This window comes from Typopeltis vanoorti, chromosome 18 (genome assembly GCF_054136105.1).
Source record: "Typopeltis vanoorti isolate ZY-2024b chromosome 18, IOZ_Tvanoo_1.0, whole genome shotgun sequence".
NCBI classification, from domain to species: Eukaryota; Metazoa; Arthropoda; class Arachnida; order Uropygi; family Thelyphonidae; genus Typopeltis; species Typopeltis vanoorti.
Window position 1 is genome coordinate 74,833,019 of NC_143566.1, and position 20,117 is coordinate 74,853,135.

The window sequence follows — 20,117 nt, forward strand, 5'->3', positions numbered from 1 at the left end:
GAGTGCCTCAGGGGTCTGTTTTAGGGCCATTACTATTTAACTTATATATTAATGATATTGGTGAAGATTTGGATGGAGATATTCAGTTGTTTGCAGATGATGCAAAGTTGGGACGAACCATAAAGAGTAGTGAAGATGTTGTGGCCTTGCAAGAAGACTTGAATAAATTGAGTGATTGGGCAAGTAAATGGGGATGTGAGTTCAATGTTGCAAAATGTAAAGTTTTAAAATTTGGAAAACAAAGATGGGATGCAGAATTTATGCTTGGTGAGAATATATTGTTGGAAGTAGAGGAAATAAGAGATCTGAGGGTGATAGTGGATAAGGATCTAAAATTTAGGGGACACATCGCCAAAATTGTGAAGACAACACAAAGACTTCTGGGAATGATGCGGAGGACACTGACATGTAGAAGTAGGGAGATACTTGTTCCAATGTATAAGGCTTTGATTAGGCCACACTTGGACTATTGTGCCCAGATTTGGTCACCGGGTTTTCAGAAGGATGAAGAGATGTTGGAAAGGGTCCAAAGGCGACTGACTAAGATAGTTTCTGACCTCTGGAATGTTGAGTATGAGGAAAGATTGAAAAGATGTAATTTGCAGAGTCTTGTGGAGAGAAGGAAGAGGGGAGATATGATAGAGACCTACAAGTTGGTAAGGGGTTGTTATAGGATCAATGGTGGAGAAGTTCTACAGAGAATAGTGGGAGATCAGGGGAGAACCAGAGGTCATCCCTGGAAACTGTATAAGGAGGGTGTGAGTAAGGGAGTGAGATTCAGGTTTTTTTCGTGCAGAGTTGTGAGTGATTGGAATGCCTTGCCTGAGAGCGTGGTGTCTGCAAGTAGTTTGAATGTGTTTAAGACACGGTATGATGAGATGTGTGTGTAAGATAAAAGGACCTCCTAGATGAGTCTTTGACTCCATGAGGTCTTGTTTAATAATAATAATAATAATATCTTTTAGGATATTATTTGGTATTTGTCTTTCTTTTAATATGTTAAATAATATGTTTCTTTTAACTTTGTCAAATGCTTTTTCAAAGTCAATAAATGCAATATGTGTTTCTAAATTGTATTCTCTTCTTTTCTCTATTATTAATTTTAGTCAAAAGGCTGGGTCTATACATGATCGTCCTTTTCTAAATCCATTCTGTACTTCTAAAATAAAGTTTTCGGAATATTTCATTAGTTTGCTATTTAGGATTTTGCTATATATTTTGTAACAGGAATTTAGTATACTGATACCTCTATAGTTTTTAGGATCATCTCTATTACCTTTTTTAAAGATAGGAATCACAATTGCTTTTTTCCGTTCTATTGGGGGGATACCAGTTGAATAAATTTTATTTAAAAATAATAAGAGTCTTTCTTTGAATCTAGTTCCTGCATATTTATATAGTTCTGAACCTAGTTTATCTTCTCCAAGTGATTTTCCGTTTCTTGTTTCTTTCAGGCTGATTTCTAATTCTTCTTTAGTTATTTCCTTTTCATTTTCATTAATTGTTTGCCAGTTGTCTTTTTTAAAATATTTGTCTGTCCACAATTCTGTGTAGTAATTTAGAAATTCTTCTAATTTCAATTCAGTGTTTAATTTTATGTTTTCTTTGGTATCTGCATTTAAGTGTTTCAGAATTTTATATACATTGGGTCTTATTTTATATAAATCATGTTCTAAATTAGAAACAAATTTGTTACATGAAATCTATGTCTTTTTCTGACTTCTCTTTTAGCTCTTGCTCTTATTCTTTTATATTCTATTTCATCTTCTAATATTTTACTGCTTAACCATTTGTGATAGGCTTCATTTTTCTTTTTGATTATTTCTTTCATTGTATCATCCCAGATCTTCAGTTTTTTCCTTTTATTGAATTTTTTGGTCTTTCCTAAGCTTTCATTTGCTGCTGCATTTAGTATCATTTTTATATTAAGCCATTCTATTTCTATTTCTTCATTTTGTTTTATTTTGTCTAGATATTGATTAATTCTTTGTTCATATAGCCATTGTACATTTGTGTCATTTCATAGTCTAGTTTTATAAACAAATGTTTCAATTTTTCTTTCTGTTCTTGTTACTTGTAGCCATTTAGGTGGTAATCTTAATTTTATTTTGACAAGGAAGTGGTCACTGGTTATTTCATATCCTCTGTGAACTCCAACATCTAGTGAAAATTTTGATGTCTTTTCATTTAGTATAAAGTAATCTAATATTGATTTCCATCCTCTTGCTGCCCAAGTGTATTTATGTATGTCTTTATGTTTGTGGAAGGACATTATTTTTAGGTTATTATAAACTACAAAATCAATCAATTTTTTACCATTCCTGTTTAGAGTATGTTCTCCATGTATTCCTATATTATTATTAATTTTCGTGTTTCCAATTCTTGCATTTAAGTCTCCTGCTAAAATTACGTAATCAATTTTATTTATTTTATTATATATGTTTTGTAGCTGATTATAAAAATCAATATTATCTTGTTCTCTTCCCTCTTCTGGGGCATATAAACCAATTATTGTTAAATAGCCTCTATCTATTTTTATTCTAGCTTCTATTATTCTTTCATTCCATAATTTATAATGTTTTAACTGTTTTGAAAGGGAATTATGAATCCAAATCATGACTCCTGCTTGTGCTCTTTGGTCTCTGTCAACTCCACTGTATATCACATTAAAATTTTCAGTTCTCATGGTTCCTTTTAATTTCTTTTTTGTTTCAGTGATTACTGCTATTTTAAAATTTCTTTCATTTAATAATTGGTCTAATTCTATTTCTTTATATGCTATTCCTCTTACATTCCAGTTTGCTATGTGTATTATATTTTGTCGTTTCCATTTTTGTTTTATCTTTTCCATTCCAGGGTCGTTTCCTATAGATTCAATCCAATTATCTTTTTCTGTCAGCTTACTAGTAGAGTTATGTTCTCCATGTCATGGGACTAGCCTGACGATGGAATAGTTCAGTGGTAGGGCTGCTACCTTAAGGCTTCTGAACTAGCCTTCTTCCGAATTTAAACCCATAGGAGGAATAGGGTATATTGAAGGGGGAAAGAGTAGATTATAGAAGAATTACAGTAAGGTTTATAGAGAGGGCATAGTTGTAAGGCCAGAAATGAAAAGACCCCATGGTCCTTGAGTACTCTAATAGCATAGGGATCATTAAAATAAGAAGAGTTGGCTAATAAGGTCTTATAGGAAAGATTAAAGTAAGTGGATCTTCCTCAAAGTAGTAGAAGGAGAGGAGATAGATCCAGCTAGGGGTCCATGGGAGTGCCGCTTCCCTTACAATCAAGATGATTGCCCCTTATGGCCCTGTTGGTCCATGAGTCCTTATTCAGTATATTCGGACCATCCCACCATATATACACACGCATGCACGCACACACACACACATGATTAAAATATGCACTTTATTTTATTTTGCCTAAAACATTTATGTATTATGTGCAATGAAATTTATGTACAATTTGTGATTTTTATAATTTTATACTATTTATTTGTTTCATAGTTTATATGTTTTCTTAACTTACATGAATTACCTGAATTAAATAAAAAATATATTTTTGTTGGATATGTCATCATCATCATCATCATCAAATTCCTGACATGTACCCTCAAGGGGTGTACAGGATATGATAGTACTACATGAAAAATGTACATCATTACTAACTTCCTATCTACAATTTTCCTCCAAATCAGTCTGTTACTTGTCAAGACTCCAATATTATCATTATCAGATCTTATATTTTTATTGTCTAAGGCACGTTGTACCGTATCAATCCACCTATATCTTGGTCTTCCTCTGGATCGTTTTCCTACCAACCTGGCAGAGAACACTTGTTTTGCTAATCTTTCCTCGCCCATTCTGTTTAAGTGACCATACCACCTGAGATTAGCTCTGCTAATGCATTCCTGATTGCCGACAATGTCAAGTTCTTTCCTAATATACTCGTTTTTAATATGATGTTGCCATTGATGCCATCTGTTCACGCCTCTAATCTTTCTCAGGACTCTCATATCTGCTGTCTCTAGTCTTTGGTCAAGTGTTTTACTTCTGACCCAGCTCTCAGATCCATAAGTTAAAATTGGTTTGAACACTGTCATTGTTGTTTATATAATTTAAAAAAAAAAATGATTTCAGAACATAACCCTACTTTTTCTATGTGATCTGAGTCTCATATAATGCGATTTATATAACACGGCATTTCTATGGAACCTAACATCCACTTTATACAAGGGTTACCTGTATATCCTCAGTATTTTCTTTTTGTGCAGATCTTGTTTCATGATGCTATTTATTTTAACACCTGCACAATTTATCTTCCTGACCCTGGGTTTACAATCTACTACTGCTTTCCTTAAATAACCCTTGACCCTTTCCCCACATACTATATACAAGCATCTTTCCCTGTGCCAAGCTGCCTCCTAAGTTCGTTGTAATCACCAGTTTTGTAGTTTCACACATAACCCTTCTTAATTGAAAGTGATTACTTTTTTAGGACAATTTTTTGATGATATCACCAGATTTAATACTCTTAAATTCTGTGCACTTCCCATCACATGCTGATTTAGGTAATTATCTTTCCACAGATGCATTACTTCTATTTCCTTGCATCCACGTGCCCTTTCCTCTTACCCCCCATACTAGAAGTTCCCCATAATTATTACTTGTTCTGCTGATTCAATCTCTTCACTTTTTCCTCTTAGCTTTATCTCATACCAAATAGTTTCAAATTCACTGTCTCTCTAAACTTTACTATCCTGTTGACCTACTTTTCTGGTTACTGTTCTTGCTGTCATTAGATAACCCCCTTATTTCTATACTTCCTGAAAATATAGTGTCCCTTGCATTCTTTTTTTCTGACAATTCCTTTCTCAAATTATAGGCATCAGTGAACCAAGTTTCACTGATGCCTATAATTTTTGGTCAGTTTAAGCTAATGGATGCCAAAAATTCCTCACTTTTGTTCTTGATGCTTCTTGCATTAGTATATGTATGTATTGCAATGCCCTTTGGGCCAACAGATACCCTTGAATATTTTAATTAATGTCTCATTCAGAATTGAGAACTGATAAATTGCATTCACTAAATTCTATGATCTTCCTCACAAGAGCTCCAAGGGAGCCCACATACATGTGCTGCTTACCTGAATCCTTCCTTAATAGCCTTTAGTTTCTAGTTATTTGTTTTTTTTTTCTTTAGTTATTGTTTCTTCTAATTTTGTGCATTCATTCTATCTCTGAACAAAACTTTCTTTAGACACCCACAGTATGAAATGTAGAAAATGTTTCACAAGAAGCAACATTAATGCAGTAACAAGCGATTGAGTTAACTATTTAAATAAATAAGACACCGAAATAAAGTATGCTAGGCCAATAAATTTGCATAGTTTTGATTAAAAATTATTACGATTATATGATATTCAGAAATATTGCATTTGTCTTTTAGGATAATACATATGGAATCTATAATTTATTGTTTTTTCATCTTGACTGTTGATTTATGTTGAATTAGTGTAGTTAAAGCAGCTTCTATATTATTTTCAAAGTTGCTGAATTTGAAAAGAAAGTACACAAGTGTACGTTCTTTAAAGATAAATCTAATGATGTAATGATGAACAAGCTGGTTTCAGACCAAATAAGAAGTTGCAAAATCATGACAAATAGTCAGAAATTATTGGAATAAAAAAGGATACACTCAGGATGCGTTCTCAGAATTTAGAGCATTAAATTAAACCATTTGTAAATTGGGAAAACACAAACCTGAATAGAACAGTATTTAGGTTTTACTCAACAATATTGTTATATATCAACTTGTATATAACGTTGCCTTTGTATCCAAACTTGCTGCTTCTCCAGTGATACAGATGTAATGTAGGTTACTACACTTTTTATGAGAGAGAGAGAGAAGGGGGGGAGAAGGGTTCTTTGAGAATCCATCAGAAAAAGTATTTAGAGAATGAATAGTTCACTTGTTCTGTTGCTTTAGGTTGATCTCTCTCTCTCTTTTTCTTGCAAGCCTTGATTATTGGTTAAAATCTTTATAATCATGTGTTTGTCATCCCCAGAAGTGGAGAGGGAGAAGGATTCTTTGAAAATCCATCAGAAAAAGTATTTAGAGAATGAATAGTTCACTCGTTCCATTGCTTTAGATTGATCGCTCTCTTTTTTTTGCTAGCCTTGATTATTGGTTAAAATTTGTTACTTTCTTGGATTAGAAGAGTTCTAATCCAAGAGTTACTTTCTTGGATTAGAAGTCCTGTTGCAGAAGTTTATTTTTAGTTTTATAATCATGCTTCTGTCATCCACAGAAGTAGGGATCTATATTTCATTTATGGTTGAAGGCAAAAGAGAAGGTTCATTATTACTTTGTTCATGTAACAAGATCCAAGAAACTTATTACTTTGGCTGAAAAATTAACTTTTCTCATAAAAAAAACTATTTTCTTAGGCCTATTAACATTCATCTAATGCTATACTTTGTGTCTCATTATGAGTTTCAGTTTTAGTGTTATACTGAATTATAATTATATAACAATTATATTGTGTATGGTTAACTGTGAATTACATACATTCATAGCATTTATGAATATACTGGACTGAATTATCAAAATCATACTTTTTATGTGTGATTTTTGTAATTCATAATTTTTGTGCCAAGAGCAGATGGTTATATATCAATACATATGAAAAACTGTATTCATATGCTGTTCAAAGTTAATCATAAAATAAGTTGGAAGAAATCTTCCAGCTGTTTTAAGGTGTACCAAACACTGTGATCTTAACCTTACTGAAATGTTGTTATAAAACTGCCATATATGGAATAGTCTCCATAAAATAATGTGGAATTTTTTTCTATTTTAGGCTACCAGCGACAACTGAGTTATCAGCACTATGATGGTTCTTTTAGTCCATTTAGGTGGCACAGTGAGCCCAGTGTTTGGTTTGTATTTTTTTTTTAATTTATAATTATCAGGACTGTTAATTTTAGATAAACAGAATAAATTCCAGATGTATTATTTTATTATGAATGATAATTATTATTATTATTAATTTGTATGTGCTTATTTATTTATTTAGTGTATGGGGTAATAGAAGTAATTATTGAGCAAAACTCTATGCGGACTGACATTTCAGGTAACCAGTCGATGGCACTAACTGGGACTAAATGCAAATTCCTGAGCCTTCCAGGAAAGGAGCGTATGGGACAATCATTGATATGATGCATAGTCTGCGCAGCATTACACACATGCAAAAAAGGTGACTGTGAAATTCCCCACAGATGTAATAAGTTGGCACAGTAGCTTGTCCAGTCCTGAATCTCTTTAGCTGACTCCAGAGGTGTCGAGGAAGATTGAATCCTGGCAGTTTGATAGCTGGATCTGTGATCAGTACTTGTTTGTAGTTTGTAATTTGTTCCAGAATCTTCTCCACCGGTCCTAGGGACCATCATCTGGTAATTCCACAAGACATATGGGAGATCTGGAGGCAAGGCATTACATTAGAGGTGAAGAGATATCTTGACCTCTAATGTAATGCCTTGCCTCCAGATCTCTCATATGTCTTGTGGAATTATCAGATATTAAAAAGGCTCCATCATATTAAAAAGGCAATGAAACGTTTCCTATGGAACAATACTAACTAGACAACATACTCTGAACTCTGCAAGCTACTCAATAAGGGAGGTCAAGGCCTGATTTCCCTTGAAAACAAGATCACATCCTTCAGGATAATCCGTCTGCTAAAGACACTTCAGTCCAATCATGCTTATGGAACCACCTTTGATTACATCATGAAATCATCCGCCCGAGGACTTACACTTTCAACAATCCTCCGAATGGCAAGTTCTGTACCACCACTTCCTAAACTACCTCATTAGGAGGTGGTGGTACATTGAATTTCTCTATTTTTCTATTGAGTTTTGCTCAATAGAAAAATAGGAAGATACATGTTGGAGGTTTAATGAAATATTATCAGCACTGAGAAAGGATTAAAACTAATTTTAATACTTCCAATATTTCGTCTCTGTCACAGGGACCTCTTCAGGGATTACAAAAAACTTTTTGTAACAACACACACACACAAAAAAAAACAATACAGTAGTGAGTGAAACTAAAGTCCTGTCTAGGTAGTGTGCCCTCTGTGGGCATTTGCAGGTGGCCTAGGATGTAAAGAGGGATCTCTAATAATTAATGTTTCCCAAATTTTGGGAAGTTTAATGCAACCGTATTTGTTTAAATTGAGTGATTCCTGAGTGCAGATGCTTGAAATATTGGAAGTATTAAAATTAGTTTTAATCCTTTCTCAGTGCTGATAATATTCCATTAAACCTCCAACATGAATTCTGCAATAATTCTTCCAATACCGTGTGTTGAGGCACTTAAGCCTCAACACACGGTATTGGAAGATACATGTTATTTCTGATTTTCTTTATTTCTTTGATGATAGCTTCTTCTCTTCTGAAGCATGGAGGTGTGATGTGGAGAAGAACAGGTAACCATGGGAGAGGAGTAGATCGTAAAAGTACCAAATTGGCTCTTATTGTTATGTTAAGCTGTGTGTCCATGAGAGTCATGTGGTTACTTCAGCTCCAAACTGGCAAAAAATACCCTGCAACAGGGAAGACTAGAGCCAGGGCTGATGTTCTAAAAGTCAAAGCATTACAACCCCAAGTTGTGCCTATCAGCTTGTATATGATGTTGTTCCTGGCAGATATCTTTAACTTAGTTTTTTCCAAATGTTTTTAGTAAGGTAGACTACAGTCAAGTGTGAAACCAAGGTAACAAGAGTTACTTTCTTGGATTAGAAGTCCTGTTGCAGAAGTTTATTTTTAGTTTTCTGTGAGCCACCTGGTTATTTAGGTAGAAAGCATAAACAACAATTTTGCTGAGATGAGGAGTAAGGCAGACTACAGTCAAGTGTGAAACCAAGGTAAACAAGGATTACTTTCTTGGATTAGATAGTCCTCAGCTTTCAAAATAATTTTGTAATGAGCTCAGTGTTTCCTTAAGTACTATCTCGGGTGGCTTTAGCAATGTCATCGGCATAGATCAGGGTTTCCCAAATTGTGTTCCGCGGAAAGTGAATAAGTGTTCCGTGATGTCAGTGGCCAAGCCGTTTATTTTTAAACTTCGAAGTAATTGGGAAAGGGAATACCGCTGTTTATGACTGGTCATAAAAATTGTCTGCAAGCCAGTTACAACAATGGGTAGCATATCCTCTGTTCTCAAAACTGAACGAAATTACATCTATGTTGCAAATATCAGTGACCAAGCCACATATTTTTAAACATGGAAATATTCATGAATTATCGTTAATTTTCAGACATTGAAATCTTTCAATATTCGGGAAGGGGAATACCGCTGTTTATGACCGGTCATAAAAATTGCTTGCAGGCTGATTACAACAATGGGCAGCATATCCTCTGTTCTCAAAACTGAACGAAATAACATCTGTGTTGCAAATGTTAGCAATCAGCAAGGAAGTATAAAGAAAATTTTTCCACTGAAATTGAAGATCAAGGTAGTCTGTATCCGGTTCTCAAATCTAGTAATACTGAATACTTTCTTTGTATTGTAGGGTGAAAGTGCTTGTTTTGAAACTGTAGTGCTGTGATTTTTTAAAAGTAATGGGCCTACAGATTTAAATTTTAATATGAATAAGAGACAAGGGACTTTGTTTATTTTGGTGTTAAGAAATCTCTTATTGAAGGTGTTTGTGACACAACAGATAGTCATTCATCCACCTCCAGCCTACAAAGCGATCTCCAGGATGTACAAAAGGAGGGAAAAACTACCAGCACACAGGAGAAAAAGTCTGCATTCACTCGTAAGTACTTATAATAATATAAATGTTTGATGATCAGAATGGAATATGTCAATGAATATGTCAGCACAAATTAATAATGTTGGCCTGAGGAAACTACAATATGCTATGTGAATTTTCATTAATCCAGTGATTGATAACTGATTTAAATGTAATTTTATTATTATTATTATTATTATTATTATTAAACAAGACCTCATGGAGTCAAAGACTCATCTAGGAGGTCCTTTTATCTCACACACATCTCATCATACCGGGTCTTAAACACATTCAAACTCCCTGCAGACACCACACTCTCAGGCAAGGCATTCCAATCATTCACAACTCTGCACGAAAAAAACCTGCCTCTCACTCCCCTACTCACACCCTCTTTATACAGTTTCCAGGGATGACCTCTGGTTCTCCCCTGATCTCCCACTATTCGCTGTAGAACTTCTCCACCATTGATCCTATTGCAACCCCTTACCAACTTGTAGGTCTCTATCATATCTCCCCTCTTCCTTCTCTCCACTAGTCTCTGCAAATTACATCTTTTCAATCTTTCCTCATACTCGACATTCCAGAGGTCAGAAACTACCTTAGTCAGTCGCCTTTGGACCCTTTCCAACATCTCTTCATCCTTCTGAAAACCAGGTGACCAAATCTGGGCACAATAGTCCATGTGTGGCCTAATCAAAGCCTTATACAATGGAACAAGAATCTCCCTACTTCTACATGTCAGTGTCCTCCTCATCATTCCCAGAAGTCTTTGTGTTGTCTTCACAATTTTGGCGATGTGACCCCTAAATTTTAGATCCTTATCCACTATCACTCCCAGATCTCTTATTTCCTCTACTTCCAACAATATATTTTCACCAAGCATAAATTCTGCATCCCATCTTTGTTTTCCAAATTTTAAAACCTTACATTTTGCAACATTGAACTCACATCCCCATTTGCTTGCCCAATCACTCAATTTATTCAAGTCTTCTTGCAAGGCCACAACATCTTCACTACTCTTTATGGTTCGTCCCAACTTTGCATCATCTGCAAACAACTGAATATCTCCATCCAAATCTTCGCCAATATCATTAATATACAAGTTAAATAGTAATGGCCCTAAAACAGATCCCTGAGGCACTCCACTAGTGACTTTCCTTTTCCTGGATATTGCACCCCCATACACAACTTGTTGATACCTATCAGATAGCCAGTCTCCAATCCAATGCACTAATCTAATATCCAACCCCATCTGCTCTAGTTTGACTGTCAACTTATCATGAGGCACTCTATCAAAAGCTTTTGCGAAATCCAAGTATATTACTGTGTATCCTTCTCCTCTGTCCAAGGAAGCAGTCACTTTATTGTAATAAGTAAGTAGATTACTAAAACACGACCTCCCTTTAGCAAATCCATGCTGTCCATCAAAGATTATACCATTGTTGTCAACCCAACTCTGGATCCTAGTTCTCACAAGCTTCTCCAACAACTTAACCACAACACCTGACACACAGATAGGCCTATAGTTTGATGCTTGAGTTCGATCACCTCCTTTATGAAGTGGCACAATCTTGCCCTCCTTCCACTCTTTAGGGACTTGACCAAGTGCAAGACTCGTATTAAAAAAATATGTCAAGGCAGGTGTCAACTCTCTGGCACATTCCTTCAGAATACGTGGTGATATATTATCGAGTCCCACAGCCTTATTTATATCTAGTTTACTCAACTCCCCAAACACCTCTTGCTCACTTACAGTCAGTCTCTCCTCCCCATCATCAACTGCTCTCAATCTCTCCATGAAGTCACATTCACAAGATTGAAAGATCTTTATGAACTGCTCATTAAGTATCTCCACCACACATTCTGCATCAGCTTTCTTTATACCATTTCCTCCAATCAATGTCATCCTTCCATAATCATTCTTTCTTTTGCTGGCTACATATCGAAAGAACTCCCTAGGATTCTTTTTAGCTTCATTAGCTAACTGCTGTTCATACCTCTCTTTAGCTACTCTCACCAACCAAGTCACTCTCCTTGCCTGGTCTTTGTAGAACTCATGAAATTGGTTACTTCCACTTCTCTTATGCTGCCTCCACAATGCCCTTTTTCTCTGTATTGCATGCTTAATCTCTTTATTCATCCATCTCACACCTAACTTATTTAACCTTCTCACCCGTGGTATACATTTAGACATTGCATCCACTAAATATTTTTTGAAAATCCCCCAAGCTGCATTGATCTCTTTTCCAGCTAACTCCTCATTCCATGCTACACCTGCAAGCTGTCTCCTGAGCTCTTCATAATCACCCCCCTTGTAGTTCCACATATACCCTTTTTTCACAGGGGTCCTTGCACTGCTGGCAACCACCCAAGTAATCACCTCATGGTCACTTTCGCCAATTGGTGGATGATTTGATACCTCATTGATAATTACATCCTCCGATGAGATGACCAAATCCAAGACCCTTAATCCTCTTGTGCCCTCTGTTACATACTGTCTGAGGTAGTTATCCCTCAAAAACTCAAGAAACTCATTTTCTTTACTTCCAGTTGCTATCTCTTCATTCCAATCTATATTGCCATAATTAAAATCACCCATAATGATCATCCTTTTCTTATTTGCTTGGCTTATTTGACTATACATTTCACTATCACCACCATCCACATTACCAGGTCTATAACAACATCCCACCAAGTATTTGAATCTATTCACCTCTATCTCACACCATACTGCCTCAAAACCACTGGCCCCATTTCCCCCTTGCATCTCTACCTTGTATGGACATAACTCTTTCTCTATCATCAATAGCACTCCCCCTCCCTTTTTACCCCTTCTATCCTCACGAAACACATCATACCTTTCCATCTCTATTCCTGTCAGGATGTCATCCTCATCTAACCATGTCTCACTTATTCCGACAATCTCTGGGTGCACAGACGCAATTAGTGCAACCATTTCATCCGCCTTGTTTCTTATACTTCTAGCATTGGTATACAAACACAACAACTCATTTCTGGATCTACAGCTAGTTCCACTGATACCACTCACTCGATGTGATCTCTCCATGCTGGACTGGGGCCATTTCCCTTTCTGCTTCTTCATTTTAGAACCCTTTGCAATTCCATCTGTTTCCTTTTGATCCCTGATCATCCCATTACTTTCCTGCCTACACATTCTCTCACCTCCTCTTGGAGCATCCACCTTTCTCACGCTGTGTATCCCTGTCCACCCTGAGCCTCCCCGTTTCCCTGTTCCTCTTGCACACCCATTCTCTCATTATCTATACTCATACCACTCACTTCCACATTCATTTCCACTCCTTCAATCTCTCCTGTCTTACTCTCCTGCTCTTCCACATCACTCCCCTCTCGATCTGATTCATTCTCTCTATTCACTTCTCTACCTTCCAGCAGCAGTCTCTCCAAGCGACTCACACCATAACCACTCAAATGCAGTCCATCGCTCCCATACAGCTCACTTCGTCCCTCAAACTCATTCCACACATTAACAAACTGTACTCCCATCTCCTCACACATTTCAGCCAGAATATCATTCATAATCCTTGCTCTCCGCCTCATTTCACCACAATCATACCTAGGCAACACACTGACCATTTATATTTGTCAACATGCCACGCTGTATACATAAGTGTACTAATACTCTTTATGATTATGCCATAATTAATTATTAATACATTACAAAATAACCAAGGTGTTCCATGAAAATCTCAGGATTTGTGAAGTGTTCTTTTGTTGTAGGAAAAAATATGGGAAACGCTGGAATAGATAAACTTTTGACTAGCTGTTGGAGGGATGTTGCTTATATACAGGTTGAATAAAGCTGGGGCAAGGACATTATTTTGACTGTTTATACAGTAAATGTTTCTTCCATATGGTGTCATAAGCTGATGTTAGGTCTATGAAGGCAGTTCCTTTTTAAATCCTTTTGGAATCCAGCTTCTATCCTGTCATTCTTCTATTCTATTTAGGCCTAGTATCCTGTTAGGCCTAAACCCCTCCTATTCACTTCATAAGATGGCTTCTATTTTTGGAGAAATTCTAGAGCGCTTAATCCTTTCAAAAAGTTTGTAAGGAGTGCAGAGTAATGCTATAGGATGGTAGTTATTAAGATCATCAGTTGACTTATTGAGTTTAGGCAGGGCTGCTATCCAGGGCCATACTTATGCACGGGCACACAAGGCTTTAGTTGGGGGCCCCCAAAAATTAGAGCCAATTTAAGGGCCCCAAAGAATGACAAGGGCCCTGGAGAAATCTAGCACCTTGGGTCCTGCCTGCCTCAGGAAAAGTGTAAGTATGGCCCTACTACTATATTTGATTCATGCCAAAGTTTCGGAAGCAGTTCATCATTTATTATTATGTAGAAGAAATTAGATAGCCAGGATTTTCTCTTTGCAAATGAGTAAGAAAGTCTGGAAGGATGCCATCAATGCCAGGTACTTTACCTGTTTTAGTTAATTTGGATGCTTTATCAAGTTCATCTATAGTTACTGGATTGAAGTTTGCTGTAGATATAGGATGTAATAAGAAAACTTTTTTATAAGGATGACGGATCTGGTGACAATGGATGATGATCGTGATGGAGTGACAAGTGATTCCAGGATAGCAATTTGTGGAGATTCCATAGTTAGAGGATTGAAGAAAGGGACATGAAGAAATAAGCAAGAGAATTAGTGGTGGTTGTGGGGGCAAATGATCTAAGTGGACATAAGGAGCATGTGAGGGCGAAAATCAGGCAGTTCTAGAGAAGAGTGAAAGATAACAGTATAGTGGGAAAGGTTGGCAGTGTGTTGCTGAGGTATGACAATGATTGGTTGAGATGGAGAGCCAAAATTGTGAATGGCATGCTAGTGGAGCTGTGTTAGGAGAAGGGAGTACAGTTTTGTGGATGTATGGCATGTGTTTGAAGGACGAATAGAATTATACAGGCATGATGTGTTGCATTTGAATGACTTTGGAGTGAGTGAGCTAGGGAAAGTGTTGCTAGATGAAAGTACAGTGTATGTGATGCGTGCAAGAGATCAGAAGTAAGAGATTAAGTTAAAAATCAAAAGAGTAGTATTGAAGAGACAGAAGTGCTTGGCAGTGCAAACAGTAATAATATGAGAGATGAAGGGAGAACAGGAATGCAAAAGGAATGGGGGGAGCACCCAAGTGGACAGGGAGACATAGCATAGGGAGAGTGGATGTTGAAAGTGGCTGTGAATGTGTGTATATTTTGAAGAGGGCGCTAGTGGGTCAGGCGCTACGAACGTGCTTTGAAGAGCTCCTGATTCAGATAAGTTTTACTAGGAATAATTAAGTATATATGCGTAATTGTTTAAGTAAGAGCGGCTGTAAACGTTGTACGCTACCGATAGTATTAGTGTGGGTTTTTTTTTTCCTTGCTTAAACTAAATACGAAAACGTTAATATTAGACCTAGTAACCTGCAGAGAAAAAAAAACGGCGGCTGCATTGTCATTCCATGATTTTAATTTGGATTTCAGTAGGTTCGTTAAGTGTGAGGTCTGTTATATGTATTCCTTCGATTACATAAATGATTTGTGGATGTTTAGTGCGGATGGAAGAAGGGTGTGTGCGAAATGTGACCTGAACGAGGAATTGATGAATGCGAATATGAAGTTGATGACAGAAAGTGCTAGTACCGATTGTGTCGTGAGTGCACGTTTGAAAGAGAATGGCGAGAAAGACAGGCGAAAAAATGTTAAAAAATCAGGAAAAAAGAAAAAGAGCGATTTGACAACCGTAACGGATGTTAAAAGGGACGAAAGTGAGGCGGAAAGAAACGAAATTGAGAGAACGAATGAAAGTAGAAATGGCGTGGTGCAGAAACCGCAAGTAAAAAAAATCGAAAGAATGAATGATAGCGAAAAAAGAATGACTGATGGCGAAAGTTGGACGCATGTTGGAACGAAAGTACTAAACCAAAGAAAGATGAATGACAGTAAAAGTGAAAAGAATGATAGCGAAAGTTGGACGCATGTTAGTCCGAAAGTACGGAAACAAAGAAAGATATGTGAGAGTGAAAGTGAGAAGAATGACAGTGAAAGTTGGACGTATGTTGGACCGAAAGTACGGAAACAAAGAAGGATGAATAAGAGGGAAAGTGAGAAGAGAGGGTCGAGAGTTAGAAAGTTAGAAAGATTTAATGATAGAGTGAATGTGTCGCGAGGTTCAGAAGGTGAATTGGATTGGATGAAGCAAGAAATGAAATGGATGCGGAATGAAATTAAGAGAATGCAGGTCAAAACTATTAAAATAAATCATGATGGCATGAAAGAGTTAACAAAAGATGAGCGAGTGGCGTTGTATGGCGACTCCATTATTAAAGGTGTGCTAGAGGATAAAATGCACAAGGTATGTTTTCCAGGCGGTAAAATGAGTAGAGTGATTGAGGCATTGAACATGAGGCGGGAACGAGCAAAAGAGTTAATTGTATTAATTGGAACAAATGATTTGAGAGAGAACAAAGAGCATGTCAAAATGAATGTCAGGAGACTGCTTGGAAAGATAAAGGAGAATAGTGTGACAGGAAGGGTGGTCAGTGTGTTGCCTAGGTATGATTGTGGTGAAATGAGGCGGAGAGCAAGGATTATGAATGATATTCTGGCTGAAATGTGTGAGGAGATGGGAGTACAGTTTGTTAATGTGTGGAATGAGTTTGAGGGACGAAGTGAGCTGTATGGGAGCGATGGACTGCATTTGAGTGGTTATGGTGTGAGTCGCTTGGAGAGACTGCTGCTGGAAGGTAGAGAAGTGAATAGAGAGAATGAATCAGATCAAGAGGGGAGTGATGTGGAAGAGCAGGAGAGTAAGACAGGAGAGATTGAAGGAGTGGAAATGAATGTGGAAGTGAGTGGTATGAGTATAGATAATGAGAGAATGGGTGTGCAAGAGGAGCAGGGAAACGGGGAGGCTCAGGGTGGACAGGGATACACAGCGTGAGAAAGGTGGATGCTGCAAGAGGAGGTGAGAGAATGTGTAGGCAGGAAAGTAATGGGATGATCAGGGATCAAAAGGAAACAGATGGAATTGCAAAGGGTTCTAAAATGAAGAAGCAGAAAGGGAAATGGCCCCAGTCCAGCATGGAGAGATCACATCGAGTGAGTGGTATCAGTGGAACTAGCTGTAGATCCAGAAATGAGTTGTTGTGTTTGTATACCAATGCTAGAAGTATAAGAAACAAGGCAGATGAAATGGTTGCACTAATTGCGTCTGTGCACCCAGAGATTGTCGGAATAAGTGAGACATGGTTAGATGAGGATGACATCCTGACAGGAATAGAGATGGAAAGGTATGATGTGTTTCGTGAGGATAGAAGGGGTAAAAAGGGAGGGGGAGTGCTATTGATGATAGAGAAAGAGTTATGTCCATACAAGGTAGAGATGCAAGGGGGAAATGGGGCCAGTGGTTTTGAGGCAGTATGGTGTGAGATAGAGGTGAATAGAATCAAATACTTGGTGGGATGTTGTTATAGACCTGGTAATGTGGATGGTGGTGATAGTGAAATGTATAGTCAAATAAGCCAAGCAAATAAGAAAAGGGTGATCATTATGGGTGATTTTAATTATGGCAATATAGACTGGAATGAAGAGATAGCAACTGGAAGTAAAGAAAATGAGTTTCTTGAGTTTTTGAGGGATAACTACCTCAGACAGTATGTAACAGAGGGCACAAGAGGATTAAGGGTCTTGGATTTGGTCATCTCATCGGAGGATGTAATTATCAATGAGGTATCAAATCATCCACCAATTGGTGAAAGTGACCATGAGGTGATTACTTGGGTGGTTGCCAGCAGTGCAAGGACCCCTGTGAAAAAAGGGTATATGTGGAACTACAAGGGGGGTGATTATGAAGAGCTCAGGAGACAGCTTGCAGGTGTAGCATGGAATGAGGAGTTAGCTGGAAAAGAGATCAATGCAGCTTGGGGGATTTTCAAAAAATATTTAGTGGATGCAATGTCTAAATGTATACCACGGGTGAGAAGGTTAAATAAGTTAGGTGTGAGATGGATGAATAAAGAGATTAAGCATGCAATACAGAGAAAAAGGGCATTGTGGAGGCAGCATAAGAGAAGTGGAAGTAACCAATTTCATGAGTTCTACAAAGACCAGGCAAGGAGAGTGACTTGGTTGGTGAGAGTAGCTAAAGAGAGGTATGAACAGCAGTTAGCTAATGAAGCTAAAAAGAATCCTAGGGAGTTCTTTCGATATGTAGCCAGCAAAAGAAAGAATGATTATGGAAGGATGACATTGATTGGAGGAAATGGTATAAAGACAGCTGTTGCAGAATGTGTGGTGGAGATACTTAATGAGCAGTTCATAAAGATCTTTCAATCTTGTGAATGTGACTTCATGGAGAGATTAAGAGCAGTTGATGATGGGGAGGAGAGACTGACTGTAAGTGAGCAAGAGGTGTTTGGGGAGTTGAGTAAACTAGATGTAAATAAGGCTGTGGGACTTGATAATATATCACCACGTATTCTGAAGGAATGTGCCAGAGAGTTGACACCTGCCTTGACATATTTTTTTAATACGAGTCTTGCACTTGGTCAAGTCCCTAAAGAGTGGAAGGAGGGCAAGATTGTGCCACTTCATAAAGGAGGTGATCGAACTCAAGCATCAAACTATAGGCCTATCTGTGTGTCGGGTGTTGTGGTTAAGTTGTTGGAGAAGCTTGTGAGAGCTAGAATCCAGAGTTGGGTTGACAACAATGGTATAATCTTTGATGGACAGCATGGATTTGCTAAAGGGAGGTCGTGTTTTAGTAATCTACTTACTTATTACAATAAAGTGACTGCTTCCTTGGACAGAGGAGAAGGATACACAGTAATATACTTGGATTTCGCAAAAGCTTTTGATAGAGTGCCTCATGATAAGTTGACAGTCAAACTAGAGCAGATGGGGTTGGATATTAGATTAGTGCATTGGATTGGAGACTGGCTATCTGATAGGTATCAACAAGTTGTGTATGGGGGTGCAATATCCAGGAAAAGGAAAGTCACTAGTGGAGTGCCTCAGGGATCTGTTTTAGGGCCATTACTATTTAACTTGTATATTAATGATATTGGCGAAGATTTGGATGGAGATATTCAGTTGTTTGCAGATGATGCAAAGTTGGGAAGAACCATAAAGAGTAGTGAAGATGTTGTGGCCTTGCAAGAAGACTTGAATAAATTGAGTGATTGGGCAAGCAAATGGGGGTGTGAGTTCAATGTTGCAAAATGTAAGGTTTTAAAATTTGGAAAACAAAGATGGGATGCAGAATTTATGCTTGGTAAGAATATATTGTTGGAAGTAGAAGAAATAAGAGATCTGGGAGTGATAGTGGATAAAGATCTAAAATTTAGGGGTCACATCGCCAAAATTGTGAAGACAACACAAAGACTTCTGGGAATGATGAGGAGGACACTGACGTGTAGAAGTAGGGAGATTCTTGTTCCATTGTATAAGGCTTTGATTAGGCCACACATGGACTATTGTGCCCAGATTTGGTCACCTGGTTTTCAGAAGGATGAGGAGATGTTGGAAAGGGTCCAAAGGCGACTGACTAAGGTAGTTTCTGACCTCTGGAATGTCGAGTATGAGGAAAGATTGAAAAGATGTAATTTGCAGAGACTAGTGGAGAGAAGGAAGAGGGGAGATATGATAGAGACCTACAAGTTGGTAAGGGGTTGCTATAGGATCAATGGTGGAGAAGTTCTACAGCGAATAGTGGGAGATCAGGGGAGAACCAGAGGTCATCCCTGGAAACTGTATAAAGAGGGTGTGAGTAGGGGAGTGAGAGGCAGGTTTTTTTCGTGCAGAGTTGTGAATGATTGGAATGCCTTGCCTGAGAGTGTGGTGTCTGCAATTAGTTTGAATGTGTTTAAGACCCGGTATGATGAGATGTGTGTGAGATAAAAGGACCTCCTAGATGAGTCTTTGACTCCATGAGGTCTTGTTTAATAATAATAATAATAATAATAATAATATTTATGGTGAAGTGAGAAATCAAATGGATAGAAAATTAGGAATGGGAGTGCTCAGAAAGTTTGGAAAGATAGCAGAATATCAATAAAAAAATCTACAGTAGTCTGGTTCTCTCTGTTTTGCATTATGAAGCTGAGACATGGACATTATGTAAGAGTGATAATCAGAGATTTAATGCTCTCGATCAACAGTGTTTAAGGAGTATTTTAGAAGTAAGATGGTTTGACTTATTGAATATGAGATACATCAGAGGAGCAGCCAGTCACTTTTCAGCACTATCTTATGTAAGGAAAAAGATATACTGATAAGTATGTTATTTTTGACCACA

General features: G+C 37.4%; 1 protein-coding gene across 1 annotated transcript in view; it reads left to right on the forward strand.

Moving 5' to 3' along the window:
- LOC150096810 (CD109 antigen-like) overlaps positions 1-20,117 on the forward strand; it is a 325,733-nt gene that overhangs the window by 250,261 nt on the left and 55,355 nt on the right. Inside the window, exon 25 of the mRNA XM_090408083.1 lies at positions 6,859-6,937. Within this exon, the coding sequence (XP_090264209.1) occupies positions 6,859-6,937 (79 nt within the window). The remainder of the gene's footprint in view (positions 1-6,858; positions 6,938-20,117) is intronic.